Here is a 25,186-nt window from a genome sequence, read left to right on the forward strand (position 1 = left end):
TTCTGTCAGTTTATCAGACCCATTCTTTATCCAGCTTTGTTCCCTTGCTGCTGAGGAGTTGTGATCCCTTGAAGGAGGAGAGGCATTTTGATTTTTGGTGTTTTCATCCTGTTTGTGCTGGTTTCTTCCCATCTTTGTGGATTTATCTACCTGTGGTCTTTGTAGTTGGTAGTTTTCAGATCAGGTCTCTGAGTGGATGTCTATTTTGTTGATGTCGAAGTTACTTCTTTCTCTTTTAGCTTTCCTTCTAAGAGTGAGGCCCCTCTGCTCTAGGAGTGCTGGAGGTCCACTCTAGACCCTGCTTGCCTGGGGATCACCTGTGGCAGCTGCAGAACAGTAAGGGTTGCTGCCAGTTTCTTCTTCTGTTACCTTCATCCCAGAAGGTACCTGCCAGATGTCACCTTTATGAGATGTCTCTTTGGATATATAGGGGTCAGAGAGCTGCTTGAGGTGACAATCTGTACCTTATAGGAGCTCAAGTGCTGATCTGTGAGCTCCATTGTTTTGTTCAGAGCTGCATCGTTTTGTTCAGAGCTTCTAGGCAGATATGTTTAAGTGTGCTGCAGAGGAACTTATAACAGCCTTTTTTCCCAGATGCTCTGTCCTGGGAAGGTGTGGCTTTATTTATAGGTTCTTGACATGCTGCTGTCTTTTTTCAGGGGTGCCCCACCCAGCAAGGTGGTAGTCTAGTCACTCCGCCAGCAGAGGCCTTGCTGAGCTGCTGTGGGCTATACCCAGCTGCTGTGTGAACTTCCTTGTGGTTTTGTTTACAGAGGTACAGTTAGAACTGCCTTAGTAATAGTGGACTGCCTTGGTAATGGCGGACTGCCTTGGTAGTGGCTGATGCCCTTTCCCCCACTGAGCTGGACCATCCTGGGTCCAGCTGTTTTTCCTGCAAAACTCTCAGTCTAGAGCGTTTCAGGTTGCTCGTCTTTGTGGTTGGTGGGACTCGATAAGCCAGATCACCTGGCTCCCTGTTTCTGCCCCCTTTTTTTCAGTTGAATGGCTGGCTCTGTATCCCAGGTGTTTCACACGCCTGTTGAAACGGCGACCTGGATTTGTGTGAGTTTTTTTGTGGAGACCTGCACCGCGGGTGGAAATAGCCATGCTGGAAACTCGTGGCGCTTTTCGGCATGGGAATCTCCTGGTCTGTGAGCAGTAAAAACTTGTTTGGAAATGTGGTGTTCACTCACCCTCTGTATTCTTCTCGCTGGTAACTGCACTCCAGAGCTGTTCCTGTTTGGCCATCTTGAATCTCTCCCCTTTCATTCATTTTTCCTACTGTTTTTCAGTGTAGTTGTCATTGACCTATCTTTCAGTTAATTTTTTCTTTTTTGGCTGAGCTTGGTAACCCAGTAATCTATTTTTACATTTATTTATTTTGTTTTGTTCAGTACTTCTACAGTTTTCATTCTTTACTGGTATTCTCTATTGTACAATTAGTTCTAAACATATTAACTACATTTATTTTAATGTCCAGAAGTGAGTCACTTTCTGTTTAGTTTTCATTCATTTGATATTGTCTCTCGTGTCTGTTAGTTGGTGACTGAATGCTGAAAATTGTGTTTTAAAATTGCAAGGGTAAATTTCAGTCTCTGTGATATTATCTTCCTCTAGAAAGAATTTCCTTTTGGTTTCTAATTAGCAGTTAGACTAAGAGCTGATTGTATTAATTTAGGGTCTGAACTGATCGATTCGAAGCTGGGTTTTGTTTTTTTTTTAGTTCTTGTGAGAGTTTGCCCTTTTTTGTTTTCCCTCTCCTAGTGTGTAGCCCTTCTGAGGTTCTCTGAAAATCTGGGATTTTACCATGGCCCTCCTGCATTCGTATTTCTGATTTTTTTTCTCTTTATCTTGAAAGCTTTGCTTAGCTTTTTGGCTGTCAGTTAATCTACATACCCATCACCAAGTGTTCTCTGAAGGTCTGTTTCAGTGTTTTGAGGCCTGGCTGGCTGGTCTGTTTCTGGTTTTCTAGGGTTCACCCAGTTCCTGCTATAACTCTTGGACTCTTCCACCTTGAAAGACTGCAAACCTCATTTTTTTCCTATTTACCGTTGTGAGACTCGTGACAACTCTGTATAGCTTCTCTCTTCTCACTTGTGAATAGCAAATGCTTTAATGTAAAAAGAAGTTACACTGAATGTCTTGTGTGCTTTCTTCTCTGTGATCATTAGTAGTTAATTTTGGCTGCCTTGGTAACTTTCCAGTGCATTTTAAAGATTAAGATGCAACTTTAATCCACCACTTTTAGTTGCTTTTGTTAAATGGCTAGTCTGATAGAAGCTAATCTGCTATTGTCAGAATGATAACCTTTTGCTGTTACATTCTTTGATCATTTAGTGTGAAATAATGCTACCTCATTGTATATGATGTCCAAAGAGAAGAGTTAAGTATATTTTTCTGATAACATTCATTTCTTACAGGTTGCTTAGCCAGACAATGAAGGATCATCTAGTAAGAGTGGCAAATGAAGCTGAATTTATCCTGAGCAGGCAGAGAGCAGAAGATATTCACAGACATGCAGAATTTGAGGTAGGTTACACGTGTGGTTGGTGTGAGGAGCTTACTGTTTTTTAATGATAATCATGGGAAATTGTCCAGGTAAAATGGCAGGTCCAAAGAAAGAAAAATTCATATTATCAAAAAATTAAAATTTAGGTTTATGGGAGAGTCATGGGGGTTCTGGGAAGACAGTACTGTCTCTTTAGCCCTGTTGTCTCAATTGCAGTTGAGCTACCAGAGAAGCTTGATAAGAGAAGCCTCTTGCTTGGCTGACCTAATTTTAATAATCAGACCTGTGTCTTGGCTCTGATAGTTTCCCAATAAAGAAAACTGGTGAGTGAGCTGGTCTTCTCTGTGCAAAACAGAGCTAGTTAGCCAGAAAGGAAAATCTGTATGGCAAAGGTAAGATTGTCCAGGTTTCTAGAGAGGAACTGAACACACAGGTGTGAAATTTCTCTACCCTTAGGGTTTGAGAGCATAATAGTATTTGTGGCTGAGAAAATGAGGGAGCATACGCCTCTCTCCTTGGATTCTCATAGGAGAGGACTGAGTAATAGACCTATCCCAGGACCTTTGCTTATCTCAATAGTTGTGTCTGAACATGTATAAGAAATACAAATTCCTAGAAGAAATTAATGGTTTTGTAGCTATAGAAATGACCCAGATTCACCTAAGCTGAACTAAACAATTTTGACAAGCAGTACATTTGCTATAGAATTGGAATAATATTAAAAAGCACTGTATGGCTTCTAACATATCCAGAACAGATAAACTCATATGTTGCTGACGTTTTTTCGGGTATATTAGAAAAGATGAAAAACCTTCCAAGTGAATTTTATACAGCCAGTAAATCTGAAAGTTATTCTAGAAAAATAAAATTCTAGAAGACCAATTTCACTTAAGAATATAAGTACAAAATTTAAACTATAACTTTGAATAATATAATTCATCAATGTAAAGAATTATATAGTATGATGACTGAAAATTTTTACTGGAACTATAAAATGGTTTATTTTAGGATATCTACCTGTAAAATAAGTTATATCAACAAATTTAAAATAGAAAAAAAATGAAGATATTAGTACATGTAGAAAACAAAGCATATCATGTTTTTAGCAGCCAGTTCTATTAAAACTTTGAGAAAAAGATTTATATAAGAAAACACTATAAATATGGTAAAGACTATTAAACATCATTTTAATTAAATGGTTAAAGTCATCTCTTTTAAAATCAGGAAAAATGGGTGATACCTACTACACTGTTGTTAACATATTTTTTGATGTCCTTACAAGTGTAAGATATAGCTAATATAAATGCTAGAAAAGAAAGAAATAAGATTACTTTCAAATTTCTAATTCTGTGGTCTAGAAAAATCTAATTTCTGTGTCCTGAGGTGTACCTGGATCTTGAACATTTTTCTACTAGAATTAATAAGAGAATTTGTTGAGAGTATTAGGATTGTTAGATATGAGATAGTTACGCCAAAAATTAATCGGTTTTCTTTTGACAGTAACCAGCTAAGAATGAAAATCAGAAATATAGTGTATTCACAGATATGATGAAAACAATGTTTTGGGGCCAAATTCTGCAAGAAAAGTACACATGCTCTTTGGAATGAATCTAAAAAATTTTATTAAAGAAAATACATTAAAATGTAAACTAATTCCATGCTGGATGTGTAGTCTATCTTGGAGCCTTGGGGGATGTGTGTGTGTGTGTGTGTGTGTGTGTGAGAGAGAGAGAGAGAGAGAGAGAGAGAGAGAGAGAGAGAGAGAGAGAGAAAATCAGACTTTTGTTTGAAACAACTTGAGACTTTCAGGAAGGTTTTAAGAATATAAAGCAAGAGATCCTCCTGTTTACCATTCTCCTGTTCATCATTCTCCCAGTGATTGTTAAAGTTTTACTACATTTGTTCTCTTTCTCTTTTTGCTTTGTTTTTCCGAATTTGAGAGTAAGTTAAAGTCAGAATTCCCTCAATTACCTTCTACCTTGAAATTTTTCAGTGGGAATTTCCTAAGCACATGTCTTAATCTGGTACAGTTATCAAAATCAGAAAATTAACATTGGCAGGAAGCTGTTACTTAAATGTGACAACATTACTTGTATTTTTCCAGTTTTCCAACTGGAAAAAAGACTCCATAGGGTCTTTTCAAGCCAAAGAGAGAAAATTTTATGTCACCAAAATGCTTGTTTTTCTCAAGTTAATATGTAAAGTCAATGTAGTATTCATTAGTTAAGCACAGCATTAAAATAACAGTAGAGTTGATTTGGCATTTAAATTTCCTTTATAACAAATTTAAGACGTGCAAATATTATATTTGGTTATTTAAATATTCAGTTAATGTTGGAAAATAAATGCTTTTATGAGATCCTAAAATTTGTGAAAAAGTCATGAAGATGTACTTGAGTCTCCAGATATTAAAACACTACTATAAAGACAGCATATATTAAAGATCTTTCAGATGAAACCAACAATAGGGAGGAAGATGACATGGTAAATACTTTAGAAAGATATTTGGAAAATTGTAGAACTTGGGCGTATGTGCGAATTTGGTAACCAAAATATAGGCTATTTTGAAAGTAGAAATATAAAAGTAGACATCTATTATTATATATAACATTAAGTGGAGGAAAGATACCATCAGCAACTTGGAAAAACATAACATATATGACTGACAAATGATTAGTATGTTCACTGTACTCATGATTCTTTTATTTTTTTTGAGAGGGAGTCTCGCTCTGTTGCCCAGTCTGGAGTGCAGTTGTACGATCTAGGCTCACTGCTTCCTCAATTCACGTGATTCTCCTGCCTCAGCCTTCTAAGTAGCTGGGACAACAGGTACCTGCCACCATGCTTGGCTAATTTTAATTTTTTTAACAGAGATGGGGGTTTCACTGTGTTGGCCAGGCTGGACTTGAACTCCTGACCTCAAGTGATCTGCCCACCTCAGCCTCCCAAAGTGCTGGGATTACAGGCTTGAGCCACCATGCTCGGCTGTACTCATAATTCTTATAAGAAAAACACCCAACAGACAGAAATTCAGATGATATGAATTAGAAATTGACAAAAGAACCTAAAGTGACCAGTAAACATATGAAAAGGATACTTACACAACTATCTAAGAAAATGCAAATTAGAGAAATTATGATCTATCAATTTTTCATTCTTGGATTGTAAAAAGAATGATAATGTACTGCTGAATAGAATAAGGGAGATGAAATGGACAATGCTGTTCTTTTGTATTGCTAGCAGAATATACATTTTTGGTCTTATGGGAAAGCAATATGGTCAAAACTATTAAGATAATTACATTGACACCCATAAACATGCAAATGCCTATTTACCAAGTAATCCTATTTTTGTGAATATATGTTAGGAATAAAAATAATATGTAAAGATGGGTACAGATGGCTATTTGTTGCAGTATTATATAAAAATTTAGCAAAATAATTACAGAAAAAACAAGGAAATATTTTTTAACTAGAGGAAAATTATTTTCTGAAAGAATAGGAGGTGAATAAATTATGAACAAATTAAGAGGTTGATGGCTTCAGTTTTTAAACATGAGTTTTGACACAGAATTCACCAAGCCATTTTAGTTAATTCTTTTCAGTGAAATCATGTCATTTTTTTATTAATTCTTTTATTTTTAATATTTGTGAATACATTGTAGGTGTATATATTTATATAGTACATGAGATACTTTGTACAGGCATGCAGTGCGTAATAATCACTTCATGAAATATTGGATATCCATCTCTTCAGGTATTTATTTTTTGGGTTACAAACAATCCAGATATACCCTTTTAGTTGTTTTAAAATGCACAATTAAATTATCATTGACTGTTGTCTCCTGTTGTGCTATCAAATATTAGATCTTATTCATTTATTCTGATTTTTTTTAATACCTGTTGATCATCTCCACCTCCCTGTGATACCCTTACTACCCTTCCTAGCCTCTGGGGACCATCTTTCTACTGTCTCTCTGCATGATTGGAATTGTTTTGATTTTTTAGATCCCACAAATAAGTGAGAACATGCACTGTTTGTCTTTCTATGCATAACTTATTTCACTTAACATAATGATCTCCATTTTCATTCATGTTGTTGCACATGAAAGGATTTCATTCCTTTTTATGGCTGAATAGTACCCCCTTGTGTGTAAGTACCTCACTTTCTTTTATCCATTCATCTTTTGCTAGATATATAGATTGTATCCAAATCTTAGCTGTTGTAAACAGTGCTGCATCACAAATGGGAGTACAGATGTCTTTTAAATATGCTGATTTCCAGCAATCCAGTGGGATGATTACTGAATCATATGGTAGCTCTATTTTAGTTTTCTGAGGGACCTCCAGACTGTTCTCCATAGTGGTTTTTACTAATTTACACTCCACCAGTAGTGATGAGATTTCCTTTTTCTCCACATTCTCGACAGTGCTTGTTATTACCTGTCTTTTGGATACAAGTCATTTTAACTGGAGTGAGATGATATCTCATTGTAGTTTTGATTTGCATTTCTCTGATGATCAGTGATGTTGTTTTGTTTTCTTTTTTTGTTTTTGGAGACAGAGTCTTGCTCTATCACCCAGGCTGAAGTGCAGTGATGTGATCTTGGCTCATTGCAACCTCCACTGCCCTGGTTCAGGCAATTCTCATGGGTCAGCCACCCAAGTAGTTTGGATTACAGGTCTGCACCACCACGCCCAGCTAATTTTTGTATTTTTAGTAGAGATGGAGTTTCACCATGTTGATCAAGCTGGTCTCGAACTCCTGACCTAAGGTGATCCACCTGCCTAGGCCTCCCAAAGTGCTGGGATTACAGACATGAGTCACAGTGACCGGCCCTTTAATATCTTTTCTTTCTTTCTTTCTTTCTTTTTTTTGAGACAGAGGCTCACTCTATCACCCACACGGGAGTGCAGTGATGCGATCTTGGCTCACTGCAACCTCCACCTCCCTGGTTCAAGAAATTCTCATGGCTCAGCCACCTGAGGAGCTGGGATTACAGGCCTGTGCCACCACACCCAGCTAATTTTTGTATTTCTAGTAGAGATGGGATTTTGCCATGTTGGCCAGGCTGGTCTCGAACTCCTGGCCTCAAGTGATCTGCTCGCCTCAGCTTCCCAGAGTTCTGGGGTTACAGGCATGAGCCATAGTGCCCAGCCTGAACACCTTTTCATATGCCTGTTTGCCATTTATACATCTTATTTTGAGAAGTGTCTATTCAAATCCGTTTTAAAATTGGATTATTCGATTTTTTTTTTTTCCTATAGAGTTGTTGAGTTTCTTTTATATTCTGGTTATTAATCCCTGGTCACATGGGTAGTTTGCAAATGCAAATATTTTCTCCCATTCTCTGGGTTGTCTCTTTACTTCATTGACTGTTTTCTTTGCTGTGCAGTAGCTTTTTAACTTGATGTGATCCCAACTATCCGTTTTTGCTTTGGTTGCTTGCAACTATGGGGTATTACTAAAGAAATTCTTTTGCCTAGACCAATGTCCTGGAGAGTTTCTTCAGTTTTTTTTGGTAGTAGTTTCATAGTTTGAAGTCTTAGATTTAAGTCTTTAATCCATTTTGATTTGATTTTTGCATAAGGTGTGAGGTACGAATTAAGGTTCAGTCTTCCGCATATAGATAACTAATTTTCCCTGTGCCATTTATTGAAGAGACTGTCTTTCTCCCAATGTATGTTCTTGGCACATTTGCTGAAAATTTATTGCCTGTAGCGATGTGAATTTGTTTCTGGGTTCTCTTTCTGTTCCATTGGTTTATGTGTCTGGTTCTATGCCAATACCATGCTGTTTTGGTTACTATAACTCAGTAGTATAATTTGAAGTCAGATAATCTGATTCCTCCAATTTTATTCTTTTTGCTCAGGATAGCTTTGGTTATTTTCAGTCTTTTGTGATTCCACATAAATTTTAGGATTATTTATTCGATTTCCTTGAAGAATGTCATTGGTATTTTGATAGAGATTGCATTGAATCTGTAGATTGCTTTGTGTAGTATGGATATTTTAACAGCGTTGATTTTCCAATCCATAAACATGGAATGTTCTTCCATTTTTTGGTATTCTCTTCAATTTCTTTTATCAGTGATTTATAGTTTTTATTATAGAGATCTTTCACTTCTTTTGTTAAATTTATTCCTAGGTATTTAATTTTAAATGTGGCTATTGTAAAGGGAATTACTTTTTTGAATTCATGTTCAGTTTGTTCACTGTTGGCATATACATATGTTACTGTTATTAATTGATTGGTTGAGACAGGATCTCACTCTTTCACCCGGGCTAGGGTGGAGTGACACAGTCATAGCTCACTGTAGCCTTGAACTCCTGGGCTCAATCAGTCTGCCCACCTCAGTATCCTGAGTAGCTGGTACTACAGGCATGTGCCACCATGCCCAGCTAATTTTTGTATTTTTTTATAGAGACAGGGTTTTACCATGTTGCCCAGCTGGTCTTGAACTCCTGGGCTCAAGCAATTCACTTCCTTATCTTCTCAAGGTTCTAGGATTACAGGCGTGAGCCATTGTGCCCAGCCACTACTCATTTTTGTATGTTGATTTTTGTTTACTGCAACTTTATTGAATTTGTTTATCAGTTCTAATAGTTTTTGGTGGACTCTAGGTTTTTCTAAAAATAAGATCAAACAATCTGCAAATAAAGATAATTTGACTTACTCCTTTCCAATTTAAATGCTTTCAGTTTTTTCTGTTCAGTATAATACTGGTTGTGGGTCTGTCATATATGGCTTATTATGTTAAGGCATATTCCATTTGTATCAGTTTTTTTTTTTTCTGAGAGTTTTTATCATGAAGTAATGTTGCACTTTATCAAATGCTTTTTTAGCATCAACTGAAATGATCATATCTTTTTTATCCTTCATTCTGTGGATATGGTGTCTCACACTGATTGATTTGCATATATTGAACCATTCTTGCATCCCTGGGATAAATCCTACTTCATCATGATTAATGATCTTTTTAAGGTATTTTAAAATTCAATTTGCTAGTATTTTGTTGAGGATTTTTGCATTAATATTCATTAGTGATATTGGCCTGTAGTTTTCTTTTTTTATATATCTATGTTTTTGGTTTTGGTAATATTGGCCTTGTAGAATGAATGTGGAATTCTTCCCTCCTGTCTGTTTTTTGGAATACTTAGAATAGGATTGGTGTTCTTAAAATGTTTGGTAGAATTTAGTGAAGCCATCTGACCCCAGGCTTTTCTTTACTGGCAGACTTTTTATTAAGGCTTCACTCTTGTCACTTGTTATTCGTCTGTTCAGGTTTTAGATTTCTTAGTGGTTCAATCTTGGTAGGTTTATGTATCTAGGAATTGATCCATTTCTTCCAGATTTTCCAACTATTGGCATATAGTTGCTCATAGTAGCCACTAATGATCCTTTGAATTTCTACAGTATCAGTTATAATGTCTCCTTTTTTATATCTGATTTTATTTATTTGGATCTTTTCTTTTTCTTCTCACTAAAAGTTTGTCAATTTCATGTTTTTCAAGAAACCAACTTTTTTTTTCATTGATCTTTTGTATTGTTTTTTTAATTTCAAATTCATTTATTTCTGCTCTGAACTTTATTATTGCTTCTAATTTTGAGTTCAGTTTGCTCTTTTTTAGTTCTTTAAGATGCATTATTAGATTATTTTCTTTTTTTGATGCTGGCATTTATAGATATAACCTCCTTTTTTTTTCTTCTGAGACGGAGTCTTGCTCTTTCCCCCAGGCTGGAGTGCAGTGGCACGATCTTGGCTCACTGCTGCAACCTCCTTCTCCTGGGTTCTAAGTGATTTTCCTGCCTCAGCCTCCAGAGTAGCTGAGACTACAGGTGTGTGCCACCATACCTGGCTAATTTTTGTATTTTTAGTAGAGATGGGGTTTCACCATGTTAGCCGGGTTGGTCTTGATCTCCTGACCTCATGACCCGCCTGCCTCGGCCTCCCAAAGTGCTGGGATTATAGGCATAAGCCACTGCGCCCAGTCATAAATTTTCTTTTTTCTTTTCTTTTCTTTTCTTTTTTTTTTTGAGACCGAGTCTCGCTTTGTCACTAGACACCAGGCTAAAGTGCAGTGGCGTGATCTCGGCTCACTGCAACCTCCACCTCCCAGGTTCAAGCAATTCTTCTGCCTCACGCTCCCAAGTAGCTGGGACTACAGGTACTCACCACCAGGCCCAGCTAATTTTTGTATTTTAGTAGAGATGGGGTTTCACCATGTTGGCCAGGATGGTCTCGATCTATTGACCTTGTGATCCGCCTGCCTCGGCCTCCCAAAGTGCTGGGATTACAGACATGAGCCACCGTGCCCAGCCAAATTTCCTTCTTAATAGTGCTTCCACTGTATCCTATATGTTTTAGTATGTTGTGTTTTTATTATCATTTGTTTGAAGAAATTTTTCAATTTCATTTTTAACTTCTTCATTGTTACACTGGTGATTCAGGAACATATTGTTTAATTTCAATATGTTTCTATAGTTTTTAATATTACTCTTATTTATTTTTTTGAGATGGAGTCTCACTCTGTTTTCCAGGCTGGAGTGCAGTAGCAGGATCTCGGCTTACTGCAACCTCTGCCTCCTGGGTTCAAGCAATTCATCTACCTCCACCTCCTGAGTATCTGGGGCTACAGGTGCATGCTACCACGGCTGGCTAGTTTTTGTATTATTAATATTATTTTTCTAGTAGAGACAGGGTTTCACCATATTGGCCAGGCTGGTCTTGAACTGCTGACCTCATGATCTGCCAGCCTGGGCCTCCGAAAGTGCTGGGATTTAACAGGTGTGAGCCACTGTGTGTGGCCTAATATTTCTCTTATTATTAATTTGTAGTTATATTTCATTGTGGTCATAGAAGATGCCTGATATTTCAGTTTTTTTGACTGTTTTAGGACTTGTTTTGTGACTTAATATATGATCTGTCCTTGAGAATGATCCATGTACTGAGGAGAAGAATGTGTATTCTGCAGCCATTGGGTGAAATGTTCTGTAAATATTTGTTAGGTCCACTTGTTTTGCAGTGCAGATGAAGTCTGCTGTTTTCTTTTTTTTTGTCTATGAGATCTGTCCATTGCTGAAAGTGGTATGTTTTGATGTCCCTATTATTGTATTGTAGTCTGTCTCTCTCTTTAGTTCTCATAATATTTTCCTTATATATTTGGTTGCTCCAGTGTTGGGTGCATGATATTGTTTGGCTCTGTGTTCCCACAGAAATCTCATTTTGAATTGTAATCCCCATGTGTCAAGGGAGGGAAGTGATTGGATCACTGGGGGCAGTTTCTTCCATGTTGTTCTCATAATAATGAGTGAGTTCTCATGAGATTTTATGGTTTTATAAGTGTTTGGAAATTCCTCCTTTGCTCTTCTCTTTTCTGCCAACTTGTGAAGAAGACACCAGTTTCCCCTTTGACCATGATTGTAAGTTTCCTGAGGCCTCCCAACAATGTGGATCTGTGAGTCAATTAAATCTCTTTCCTTTATAAATTACCTAGTCTCGGGTAGTTCTCTATAGCAATGTCAAAATGGACTAATACAGTGCATATTTATTTACAATCATTATATCCTCTTGCTGGATTGAACCCTTTATCGCTATATAATGACCTTCTTTGTCTCTTCTTACATTTTTTTTTCTTGAAATCTGTTTTGTTTGATTAAATGTAGCTACGTCTGCTCTGTTTTATTTCCACTGGCTTGGAATATCTTTTTTCATCCCTTTATCTTCATTCTATTTGTATCTTTATAAGTGAAGCGTGTTTCTTATAAGCAACAGATCATTAGGTCTTGTTTTTTCATTCATTCAGCCACTTTATTTCTTTTGATTGGAGAGTTTAGTCCATTTACATATAATGTTATTATTGATAAGTAGAGACTTACTCCTGCCATTTTGTTACTTGCTTTCTGGTTGCTTTGTGGACTTCTCTTCCTTTTTTCCTTCCTTGTCTTCCTTTTAGCGAAGGTGATTTTCTCTGGTGGTATGATTTAATTTCTTTTTATATTTTCTGTACTCATTGTATTTATTTCAATTTGGCATTATTACAAGGCTTGCCAACACAACCTTATAACCTGTTATTTAAAGCTGTTATTTACCATTTTGATGGTCTTATATAAGATGTGGAAGAACTATCTGGATTACCAGCTGGAGGCTCTTGTTCTTTTTCCTTTCTTTCTCTCATATAAACAGAATCTATCTCTCTTTGCTGAGCCACCTGGAACTGGGGGTGTGGTGATGCAAGTAAGTCTGTGGCCAACACCACTAGGACTGCACTGATTTAGACCTGAAGCTTGCACAGCATTGGGTCTTACCCAAGTTCCTTCCCTTCAGGGCCATGAGTTCCCACAGGCTCCTGTAATGTGCAAAGGTGCTGCCTGGGAGCCAGGGATTAGAGTTAAACATCTTAGCAATTTACCTGATACTCTATTCTACTGTGGTTATGCCTGCACTCAAGCCAAAATACAAAGTCTTTCCTAATCTTTCCTTTACTTTCTACCAGCAGAAGTGCCTCTCCCTGTGGCCACTCCTACCATCAATAGGCGGTTCCTCCAGGCCACCACTGAGACTTACTGAGAGCCTAGGGGCTCTTCAGTCAGCTTATGGTGAATGCTGCCAGGCCTGTGACTCACTCTTCAGGGCAGTGAACTCCCTTCTGTCCCAGAGCAGGTCCAGAAATGCTGTCCAAGAGCCTAAGCCTGGACTTTGGGACCCCAAGAGCCAGCTTATTGCTCTGCCCCCATGTAGCCAAGCTAGTACCTAGGATACAAGATAAAATTCCCTTTACTTTTCTCTCTGCTTTTCTGAAACATTAGTAGTATTTCATTGTAGGTACCATAGCTGGGAATATGCTGGGTCACCCCTGAAGCTAGCAAGTCTCAGAGCCCAAGACCTACGGTATATTCCCTTGGATATCACTCCTGGTTATTCAGGGCACAAGGGTTCTTTAATCTGCAGGTCATAAATCCTACCAGAACTGAGTCCTTACCTTCAAGGTAGTGGGTTCCCTTTTGGTCCAGGGGGTTTCTAGAAATGAAATATCATCTGAAAGCTAAGGCCTGGAATGAGGCCTCATGACTCTGCCTGGTGCCCTATCCTACTGTGGCTGAGCTGGTATCCAAGATGCAAGTCAAAGTTCTCTTTACTCTTTTCTCTCCTCTCCTTAAGCAGAAGGAAGGAGTAACTTTGATTGCTATGAGCTTCACTGCCTGGGGTTGGGGCAGTGATGGTGCAAGTACTTCGTTAACCATGCAAGCTGGTGTCTCTCTTAGGTCACATGCCACCCTACTTCACTGGCCTTAAGCCCAGTCTAGCACTAGTAGTTGCCTAGAAATTTCAGTCTTTGTGTCCTAGACTGCCTTTCAAGCTTATCTAGGATCCCAGAGTACTTTAGCTGGGGTAGAGAAGCTTGCCAAGAACAATGTTCTGACCCCAGGGATGTGTGATTTCCCCTCTGGCCAGGGTGAGTCCACATGTTTACTTCCTGGAAGGAGCCCAGATGGCTTTATTCTCTGCTGTGACAGGGCAGCACTGAGATTCAATATAAAGTCCCCCAGTTACTGAGCTCTCCTTCCCCAAAGTGCAGTTTCTCTCTGTGATGCATGGCCACTGCTGGGCGATGGGGCAGAGGTGACATCAGTAATTCAGTCCTGCCCCTCCTCAGTGCCTCTTTCCACGATATAAAGTTAAAAACAAGTACTGTGATCACTCACCTGATTTTTGGTTCTTGTGATGGTGCTTTACTGTGTGCAGATAGTTGTTAAAATTTGGTGTTTTAGCAGGGTGGACGAATGGGATGGGCCTCTATTCTGCCATCCTGCTCCACCTTCCTCTGATATCGTTGATTTTTATATTACATATGTCAATTCACACCCTCTTATGGAAGCTGAGGATATTAGTCACTTGTAAGTTCCTTTTCTGTCCCCTCACCTCCTAATTTTTAAAGTTATATTTTAATTTTCATGTTGTTTAAATTTATAACATTCATGTTTATAATCACATTTCTTACAGTACTTGAGAATTTATTCTTTATTGACGTGAATTCAATACACACTGTTTATTTTCCCCCATTTTATTAGTTGTAACTTAATTTCCAGATTCTTTATTTTGACTCAGTTCTTAATTGGTCGCATTTCATGGTTATCCTTTTTTCCACAGTTGGCTTATGTATGTTGTAAAATTGAAGTTTGTCCATGTTTAAGAATATTTGCTTGCTGTCTTTATATTTGAATGACATTCTGCTTGACTTTATATATATTTTTTCTGAGTGTAGAAATATATTTTCTCAATAAAAAGCAACCCCCAAATTCTTTATTTTCTAACAAACAGCAGCCTGAAAACTCAATCTGCAAGCATAGATAAGCAAGCTGTAAGCTTGCATAGGTGAATGTCAGCAGGTGTGCCAGAAGGCAAATGTATCAAACATGGGGGTCTTCTCCCTTCTCTTTGTTGCCATGGGTGTGGGTGTCACAGCACCAGCCAGGTAGAGACTCCATCTGCCTGATAAAAGATTGGGGTGAGATGGCCAGCCTCTTTGCAGACTAAGTGGCATACCTGGTCCAACCAATCCACTAGGCCCTAAGTAAATTAGTCACCACATCCTGAAGCCCCTCTATAAAATCGAATGCATCCCACTGTGAACCGGGAGATCCATTTGGAAACCCCTCCCTCTACACAGGGGAGCTTTCTTCTTGTTTCTCTTGCCTATTAAACTTAAAAAAAAAAAAAAAAGAAATATATTTTCTCAATTTATTCTTTTTTCCAAATTGGATTTAGTGCCAGGCTGTTACAGACATCAGGGTTCCTTTCTGGGGGGAGGCTGGAAGGCTCTCATTTCAATGGAAGGGCATGAGGCACCTGCTGCCACAGCAGAGAATCAACAAATGGAGAATCATAACTGTCCCTTAGGAATTGAAGGATTCTTCAAAGTGTGACTATTTGGGGAATACAGACCAAGGATGTGCCCTGATTTTCCATTTCCGAAAGTCACAGTTGAAGTTGTAAATTTCTTATCAGGTGTGGTGGCTCACGCCTGTAATCCCAGCACTTTCGGAGGCCAAGGCAGGTGAATCATTTGAGGTCAGGAGTTCAAGACCAACCTGTCCAACAAGGTGAAACCCCTTCTCTACTAAAAATACAAAAATTAGTGGGGTATGGTGGCACATGCCTGTAGTCCCAAATACTAAGGAGGCTGAGGCATGAGAATTGCTTGAACCTGGAAGGAAGAGACTACAGTGAGGCAAGATCATGCCACTGCACTCCAGCCTGGGTGACAGAGCAAGACTCTGCCTCAAAAAAAAAAAAAGATAAAATTCTGTTCTATAATTTCCATATATCAAAAAATACTGTAGAATTTAATTCACAGTGTCTTTTCAACAGGAAGAGAAAAAAAACAGTTCTTCATAGGAGTCTTTTCTTTTTCATCTTAAATGTCAATGATCACAAAAACTTCTGGCTTCTCTGTACTATAGACCTGCACTGCTAAGTATGTTATAGCTTTGACTTCTATTCCCTGAGAGTGCTTGGACAATGAAAATTCTTCTCTCCACCCAATTGATTGTAATCTGAAATTTCTTTGATCAATACAAAGTACTTTCAATTCTTGGAGTATGAGCATTGGACATATAAAGTTACTCATCTGAAAAGTGAAAAAGAAAAGAAAGAACTCCTTGGGTTTCTACTTCTACTGTTTGTAGAGGCTCCACAGCCCCAGTATTTGTCATGTAACCAAACATGGTCACTGCACATTGCTCAAATGCTTCCTCCAGAGAATCTCTCCATGCCTGTAACTGGATACCCGCCATATGATCCAAGTACTCATAATTCCTACTGACTGGAGGATACTTGGCCTCGATCGCCTTCTGTTCCTCAGTCAAATTGTAATCTCTAACATGTCCCTCTTCCTATGCCATGACTGCCCTGCTTGATATTGTTGGCTAACACTTGAAAGCCGTTAGAACTTTGTAGACATTACTTTATTAACTTCAGACTTTAAATGTTGCTTTCAGAGGATACTCTGATATTTTCCCTCAATTTTTAATTTGCTTTTTGTGTCTTCTGAATGAGATTTCTTTGTTGACAAAATTCTTTAAGAGCAAGATGGCTCAGTATTGAACATTATTTGTCAAATTATCCTGAGACATAATTTCTTATTAAAATTGGCAGATTCTGGTTTTTCCTTCAGTTCTTAGGAAATTTTTTAGATTATAGTTTGAAATAACCTTTTCACTTTCTTTTTCCTTACTTAGTGACACTTAATAATCTTATGTTAGATATATGTTTGTCTTTCACATCTATTAGTTATTCCTTAGTTGCTTGACTTTTTTGGGGGCAGGGGGAGCGCATAATATCCTGTAGCCTATCATGAAGAGAAAGAGCTTATTTGAGATAGGTGAGGAGACATTCTTAGAATAACTCAGTTTTTTCTCTGTAAGATTTTGTTAAATATTTTCTACCACGTTCATTCTATCTCATTAGACTACAGACAGTTCTCATGGGGAAATGTGCTAAGGCTTTGAATTATTTTCCTCAGTCGTTTAAGGGAGAAGAGTAGTAGAGTTTACTTCAGTTGTAGTGAATCAGCCCAATTTTTCAATTTCTTGCTTCACCGGTATTTGCTCTGTAGGTTTCTCTGGCATCTCCAGTTAGAAGAGGAGAGAGGTAATGTTACCTACTCAGTTTGTTTCTCTCCATATTTGAAGGCATGAAGAAAATTACCAGAATTTTGTCAACTTAGCAATATTGATTTGGGGGGCATGAGGACATGATTAAGAACTGAGCTTTGTTGCTCCCTTAGTTCTAGAACCAGTTTGTTTTTGTTCCCCTTGTCAACCAATTTTTTAATGTTTGGTGATTTATGGTGTGTTGCTTAAATTGTTTCATTATTTTTAAAAATTTTTTTTTTTATTTTTTATTTTTATTTTTTGCTAATTTGTTTTTAGGAATTGAAGGAAGGAAAACAATATGATTGGAATATCAGCCGACCATCCTAACCTAGAATCTGTCTTTTAGTGCACTTTCTAATTAATTATGGATAAGTTTTTTTTTTTTTTTTTTGTAACCGTGGGCTAAGATTGTACTTTTTTAAATTTGAAATTTAATGATTGTGGTGGTGGGTGGTGTATGTGTTCTTTTGTGTATGAATGAGAGAGAATGATGAAGGAGTAAACTTGTGGAATTGGTGTATGCATGAAAGAGAATGAAGAAGGTGGAAATGTGCAATGGAAAATTGAAGAAATATTTCTAAAACACTCTGTTGTACAAGAGATTAAATTGATTTTATCTGAACAGTATATATATTTTCATTTTAGGTAAGGAATGATGGTGCCAATAGTAGCTAATATTTCAGGAATCCTTATTTATATCAGGAGCTCCTAGAGGTGTGTAGAAGTATTAACTAATTTCATTCTTAAAACAAACCTCTGAGATAGTACTGTTATTATCCCCCATTTTATAAGTTTGAAAATAGCATAAAGCAGAAATACCCTAGAGATTCAGATCCAGTTAATTTGTCTCCCAATTACTAATTTATGAATTTGGTTCAAATTTTAGTAGATTTCTATAGAATGGGTGAATAGGATTTAGTCCTGGAATACGTTGCAGTTTTATTCTGAGCTATTTAATTTTATGTTTTGTCCAATATAGTTTTTCATTTTAATCATTATTATGCAGTGAAATTTGCAATATTTTATAGTAATATTATAAGACATTATACTAAAAAATCTAAATAAAACCAGAAATATTTTCAAATGAATGTTATTACTTAAAATTTTAGTGAAGAAAATATATTTGTTCATCTCTTTCACATCAGAGTCCATTTTAAGAGAGGAAACGTTTATTTTTTCTTATGTCTACTAGTATTTACCCTTTTCCAGCAAACTTCAATTCATCAAATCATGCTCATTTTCTAACTAATAGCTCTTAAACAGTACTCTACAGGATGAGGCATTTTTTTTGAGACAGCTTATATTTTAAAGGTTATCTATATTCAGCCTTGAATTCATGCTTCATAATATAACTGAATTTAACTACTGCTAGTTACCTTCTTCTGCAAAAAAGAGATGTTGTCATGTATTTAATGTACCATTTGTGGTTGTAAAGTAGCTGACTTGTTTCATTTATTATCAAAGGGTTGATGACAGTGTAGATCTGAAATGTGTATCTCTTTAGTTCATTGCGTGGTTATCATTGGAGTGGGATGTCCTTGACATTTTATGCTTTTGATTTACAGAGAGGTTCCATGAATGTCATGACATCATTGATTAGTTGTACATCTTAACTTTGTTTCTTAATCTTACAGTTATAAACAGAATATTTATGAAAAAATTATGTCAGGCAGAGACATTGTACCTTGTCTTGTAAACATTGTGCATGTGTGAATATACACATTTCCTGGCAATCATTTTGGTAAAGAATCTTGTCTTTCAGAATTTTAGTTTCTTTAAACGAATGTGATACATCTGTATAATGTATGTGCTGCTGATGATTATTAATTATTTTACTTGTAGTTAAAATCCTCTTCAGTAAGAATTTTCAAATGTTATGTGGGCCAATGTTGCTCTGAATTTTATCTAACATACTGTATAACTCACTTGTTATTAGCTTCAGTAGAACTGCAAACCAGGTAGTCTCTTAGTTTTTTTGAAGTAATAAAAATGGAGACTTTAAAAAATTAAATAAAGACCATGAAAGCACTGATTATTATTATTACTATTACTATTTTGAGATGGAGTCTCACTGTGTCACCCAGGCTGGAATGTAGTGGTGTGACCTTGGCTCACTGCAGCCTGAGACTCCTGTATTCAAGTGATCTTCCTGTCTCAGCCGCCTGAGTATCTTGGACTACTGGTGCACACCACCATGCCTGGCTAATTTTTTTTTTTGTAGAGATGGGGTTTGTCATATTGCCCTGGCTGGTCTCAAACTCCTGAGCTTAAGTCTCCCAAAGTGTTGGGATTACATATATGAGCCACTATGCCTGGCAAATATAGTAATCTATATATTTTTTTAGATGAAGAATTAAAAGATTTTTTTCCAATTAGCAAGCAAAATATTTGTATTAAGATGGTGGACTTTTTTGTTAATATTTTTAAATTTTTAAAAATAAACACTTATATAGTACCACCTATTTTTCTTAGTTCTTAACAAATAAAAATTATCATAACAATCCTTTGAGGTAAATGTTACTATCTTCGGCCCAGTTTTACAGATGAGAAAACCAAAGTGAGACTGAATGGTTTGTTCTAGGTCATATAGCTAGTATGTGGTGAAGCTTGACTTTGAACCTGGGTAGTGTGATACCCAGTATAAACTGATGATCTCTTTACTATGTGGCCTCTCTAACATCATCTCTTAAGTGATTTAGTATACATTGTCTCATTTCAGTGCCAGAACACATCTTTGATGTATGCAGGGTAGATTGAGAGAATGTGATTTAGCTTTCATTACAGAACAATTGAATCCATGATTCAGAACTAGAACCCAGGTTTCCTAACAATAACCCAGTACAGTCTGTCCTCATAGTGTCTGTCGACTTCATGGCAGTGTTTTGCTATTGCGATAGTATATTATTGAACATATTGTTCATATTCTTGACAGTTCTAAAGGAATGTGAAACATTTTAACAATTACATATTTTAGTGTTATGTATTTTAGGGTAATATAAATACCAATTTTAGAGCTAATCATGATAAATTTTCCAGCTTTTCTCTTAAGTAGTTGCTTTTTTCTTCATTGATGGTTTTTTAAATTTAAAAATGTTGGGCCAGATGCAGTGGCTCATGCCTGTAATCCCAGTACTTTGGGAGGCTGAGGCGGGTGGATCACCTGAGATCAGGAGTTCAAGACCAGCCTGGTCCACATGATGAAACCCCCGTCTCTACTAAATATACAAAAATTAGCTGGGCATGGTGGCGGGTGCCTGTAATCTCAACTACTTGGGAGGCTGAGGCAGGAGAATCACTTGAACCCTTGAGGTGGAGGTTGCAGTGAGCCAAGATCGCGCCATGGCACCCAAGCCTGGTCAACAAGAGTGAAACTTTGTCTCAAAAGAAAAAAAAAACGTTAATTTTTCTATCCATGATGAAAATTGATGCGAAAATCTTCAGTAAAATACTAGCAAACTGAATTCAACAGCATATCAAAAAGCTTATCCATCTCAATCAAGTCGGCTTTATCCTGGGATGCAAGGCTCTTTCGACATACACAAATCTATAAATGTAATCCATCACATAAACAGAACCAAAGACAAAAACCACATGGTTATCTCAACAGATGCAGAGAAGGCCTTTGACAAAATTCAACAACCCTTTATGCTAAAAACTCTCAATAAACTAGGTATCATTGGAACGTATCTCAAAATAGTAAAAGCTATTTATGACAAACCCACAACCAGTATCATACTGGGCAAAAACTTGAAGCATTCCCTTTGAAAACTGGCAGAAGACAAGGATACCTTCTCTCACCACTCCTATTCAACATGGTATTGGAAGTTCTGGCCAGGGCAATCAGGAAAGAAAAAGAAATATGAAGGGTATTTAGTTAGGAGAAGAGGAAGTCAAATTTTCTCTGTTTGCAGACAAATGATTGTATATTTAGAAGACATCACCTCAGCCCAAAATGTCTTTAAGCTGATAAACAACTTCAGCAAAGTCTCAGGATACAAAATCAATGTGCAAAAGTCACAAACATTCCTGTACACCAGTAACAGACAAACAGATAGCAGAATCATGAGTGAACTCCCATTCACAATTGCTACAAAGAGAATAAAATGCCTAGGAATACAACTAGCAAGAGATATGAAAGACCTCTTCAAGGAGAAATACAAACCACTGTTCAAGGAAATAAGAGAGGACACAAACAGATGGAAAAACATTCCAAGCTCATGATTAGGAAGAATCAATATCATGAAAATGGCCATATTGCTCAAAGTAATTTATAAATTCAATGCTATCCCCATAAAGCTACCATTGACATTCTTCACAGAATTAGGAAAAAAACCACTTTAAACTTCATATGGAACCAAAAGAGAGCCCTCATAGCCAAGACAATCCCAAACCAAACAAAGCTGGAGGCTTCACACTACCTGACTTCAAACTATACTGCAAAGCCATATAAATCAAAACAGCATGGTACTGGTACCAAAACAGAGATGTAGACCAATTGAAGATAACAGAGGCCTCAGAAGTAACACCACCCATCTACAATCATCTGATCTTTGACAAACCTGACAAAAACAAGCAATGCGAAAAGGATTCCCTATTTAATAAATGGTCTTGGGAAAACTGGCTAGCCATATGCAGAAAACTGAAACTGGACAGTTTTCCTTACACCTTACACAAAATTTCCTTACAACTTCTATAAAAAATTAAGTCCTTACACCTTATACAAAAATTAACTCAAGATGGATTAAACACTTAAACATAAGACCTAACACCATAGGCAATACCCGTCAGTACACAGGCATGGGCAAAGACTTCGTGACTAAAACAACAAAAGCAATGGCAACAAAAGCCAATATAGACAAAAGGGATCCAATTAAACTAAAGAGCTTCGGCATAGCAAAAGAAGCTATCATCATAGTGAACAGACAACCTAGAGAATGGGAAAAATTTTTTGCAATCTATCCATCTGACAAAGGGCTAATATCAAGAATATATAAGGGACTTAAACAGGTTTACAAGAAACAAATTTCTAGTGAGAATGAACACTACTTCATTATAATCATGATAGTTTTAATTTTTAATTTTTAAATGTCTTTTTTTTTTTTTTGCTCATTCAATCTATGTTAGTGATTTTCTTACTGATTTGTATATGGCTTTATATGATAAAGGTATTTTCCTCTGTTTTATTTGTTGCAGTATTTTCTCTCAGAATTTTGTTTTTATGGTGATTCATATTATACATTTATAGTCTCTTAAATTTTAATACAATCTAATTTAAAGTTTTTTTTTATTATTGCTTTCCTTATTAACTCTTTTGGTTTTGTCAAATGTTTTATTGAGTGTAGACATCTGGAGTACTGTAAAACATGCATTATCTGTAGATTCAAAAATGAGCAAGCCGCCCTGTCCTTACTGTCAAATGTGTCAGGCTTGGCATACATGATGGAAATTAATGAAGTATCATGAGAGTAATATGGTTCCTGAAAAGCTTCTACAGTTTGGAGTAGGGTCTTAATCACGTGAAAAGCAAAGCTGTTCACATTTAGTGAACTTGAATTTCACTGGCGGTACACAGTATTTTAATGTTAAAACAAATAAAAATAGTTTGTCGAAGATTCCCATCTTCCCAGCTTTATTTGTCCCATCAGTTTTCAGAAATTTTTATTAAAAAAAAATCATATGCCTTTTGGAAGTTGTATATTTATCTGAGCAATAACTAAATATTATTTCTTCTTCGGTTGTTGAGGTGTGTTAAATTTGAAGAAGATAGTATCTCCATCTTCGACAATGTAATTTCTGCCTTGTTGTCTGTACTTTCCAGCAGCCTTGACTGCATTTTCAGAACCTTCCTCTCTAAAATCTTCATATTTCATTACTTCAGTCATAATGAATCCCTTTTCAAAATCTGTGTGGATCTTTCCTGCATCCTGAGGAGCCTTAGTCCCTTTCCTGATGGTCCATGCACGCACTTCATCTGGGCCTGCAGTGACAAAGTATTCTAGCTGGAGTGCTATAAACTCAGCCTTAATTATCTTTGGCAAAGCGCTTTGTGTCATGTTCGCTTCCAGATACTTCTGTTTCTCCTCAGCACTCAATTCTTGCAACTTGAGTTACAATTCCCCACTAAAAGGTATAACCAAGGCACCTGGGTCATACTTGCCCACCCACTCTTTAATTTTTATCAACCATTTGTTTTTCTTTCGAATGTAGCCTTTTTCAGAAAGATTAACCAAGTAGACCATTGGTTTTGAAGTAAAAAATATTTATTCAACACTTCAATTTCTTTGTCATTCCAGTCATGATAGAAACGAACAGGTTTCTTTTGCTCTATAACCCAGGATTTTACTTTGCACATTATGTCATATTCAGGTTTTAGTTTTTTATCTCCTCCTCTCACAGCCACCTTTTCTGGTTCATCTATAATGGGCCCAATCACTTCCTCATCTTTAAGCTGAAGCTCTTCATGTGTTATTTCTGTATCTCGAATAGGATCTATGCTTCCTTCAACATGGGTGATATCATCTTCAAAAGCACGTGTTAGGTGAAAGACGCCATCACAGGCACTAATATGAGATAAAAAAGCATTCCTCAGGCCCTGCCCATTGTGAGCTCCTTTCACAAGACCAGCAATATCCACTACATTTGGAAAGGCAGGAATTTTGCTTGCTGGTTTGTGGTGCTGGCAAAGAAAGTCAAACCTTTCATCTGTCACAGGTACTCTGCTCTCATTAGGATCAATAGTGCAGAATGGGAAGTTTTCTGCTGAAGCCTGACTATTGGTTAATAATACATTGAAGAAAGTAGATTTCCCAACATGTGGCAATCCAACAATACCAATTTTCAGTGAGGTTCCAAATCTTCCAATGATTGGGGGTGGTTTAATTCCATCACCTCCCTTTTTGGGGGGCATTGTGCTCGGCCTGGGCAATGACACGGGGTCCCAACGGCAGCGAGAGAAAGGTCCTGCCGGCAGCCAGAGGCGGAGTTGGAGGAGGAGAGAACGCAGGCCCGGCCCCTCTGCTGAGTGGCACGCACACTGCCATGGCAGCGGCGGAACGGCTGCTTTCCTTATTTTTAGGCTTAGTAAATTATTTTTCATTTCAAGATTATTTAAATGTTCTCTTGTGTCTTCTAGATTTTCTGTTTTTTTTTTTTTTGAGAAAGGGTCTCACTTTTTTGCTCAGGCTGGAGTGTGGTGGTATGATCATGGCTCACTGCAGCTTTGACCTCCTGGGCCCAAGTGATCCTCTCATTTAGCCTCTTGAGTAGTTGGCCCCACAGGTGTGTGCCAGCACGCCTATCTAATTTTTTCTTTCTTTTTTTTGAGATGGAGTCTCTCTTTGTCGTCCAGGCTGGCGTGCAGTGGCATGATCTCTGCTCACTGCAACCTCCGCCTCCTGGGTTCAAGTGATTCTTCCAGCTCAGCCTTCCGTGTAGTTGGGATTACAGGCACCCGCTATCATGCTCGCTTAATTCTTGTTTTTTTTTTAGTTGAGATGGGGTTTCACCATGTGGGCCAGGCTGGTCTTAAACTCCTAACCTCAGATGATCCACCCGCCTTGGCCTCCCAAAGTGCTGGGATTACAGGCGTGAACCACTGCACCCAGCCGCTAATTTTTTAAAAAACTTTTTGTAGCGACGAGGTCTCACCATGTTGCCCAGGCTGGTCTCAAACTCCTGGGCTGAAATGGTCCACTGCCTCAGCCTCTGGAGCAGCTGGGACTAGTGATGTGTGACACCATGACTGGCTATTTTTTTTTTTTATTTTTTGAAGAGATGAGGATTTCACTATGTTGCCCAGACTGGTCTCAAACTCTTGGGCTCATCTGACCCTACGACTTTGACCTCCCAAAGTGGTGGGATTGCAGACATAAACCACTGTGCCTGACTGGTTTTTAATCTTTAAAATATTTGAGATATTTTTATTTGTATTATATAAGACTCTGATCTGATTTTCTTTAAATGCTTTTAATCAGTTTCTCCAAAACTATCTTTACTTGGTTTGCTAAGCTTTTTTTTTTC

General features: G+C 37.4%; 1 protein-coding gene and 2 pseudogenes across 4 annotated transcripts in view; 1 reads left to right on the forward strand and 2 right to left on the reverse strand.

The window, feature by feature from the left end:
- The window catches only part of LRBA (LPS responsive beige-like anchor protein), a 746,578-nt gene that overhangs the window by 268,016 nt on the left and 453,376 nt on the right, over positions 1–25,186 (forward strand). For all 4 annotated transcript variants that reach the window (XM_074396837.1, XM_074396836.1, XM_010338615.3 and 1 more), the window contains one exon: positions 2,421–2,529. In XM_074396837.1, coding sequence (XP_074252938.1) covers positions 2,421–2,529 — 109 coding nt within the window. The remainder of the gene's footprint in view (positions 1–2,420; positions 2,530–25,186) is intronic.
- LOC120367741 (protein archease pseudogene) lies at positions 15,928–16,426 on the reverse strand (annotated as a pseudogene).
- On the reverse strand, positions 22,832–24,141 carry LOC101028289 (obg-like ATPase 1 pseudogene; annotated as a pseudogene).

The sequence above is a fragment of the Saimiri boliviensis genome, chromosome 3 (assembly GCF_048565385.1).
Source record: "Saimiri boliviensis isolate mSaiBol1 chromosome 3, mSaiBol1.pri, whole genome shotgun sequence".
Classification (NCBI taxonomy): Eukaryota; Metazoa; Chordata; class Mammalia; order Primates; family Cebidae; genus Saimiri; species Saimiri boliviensis.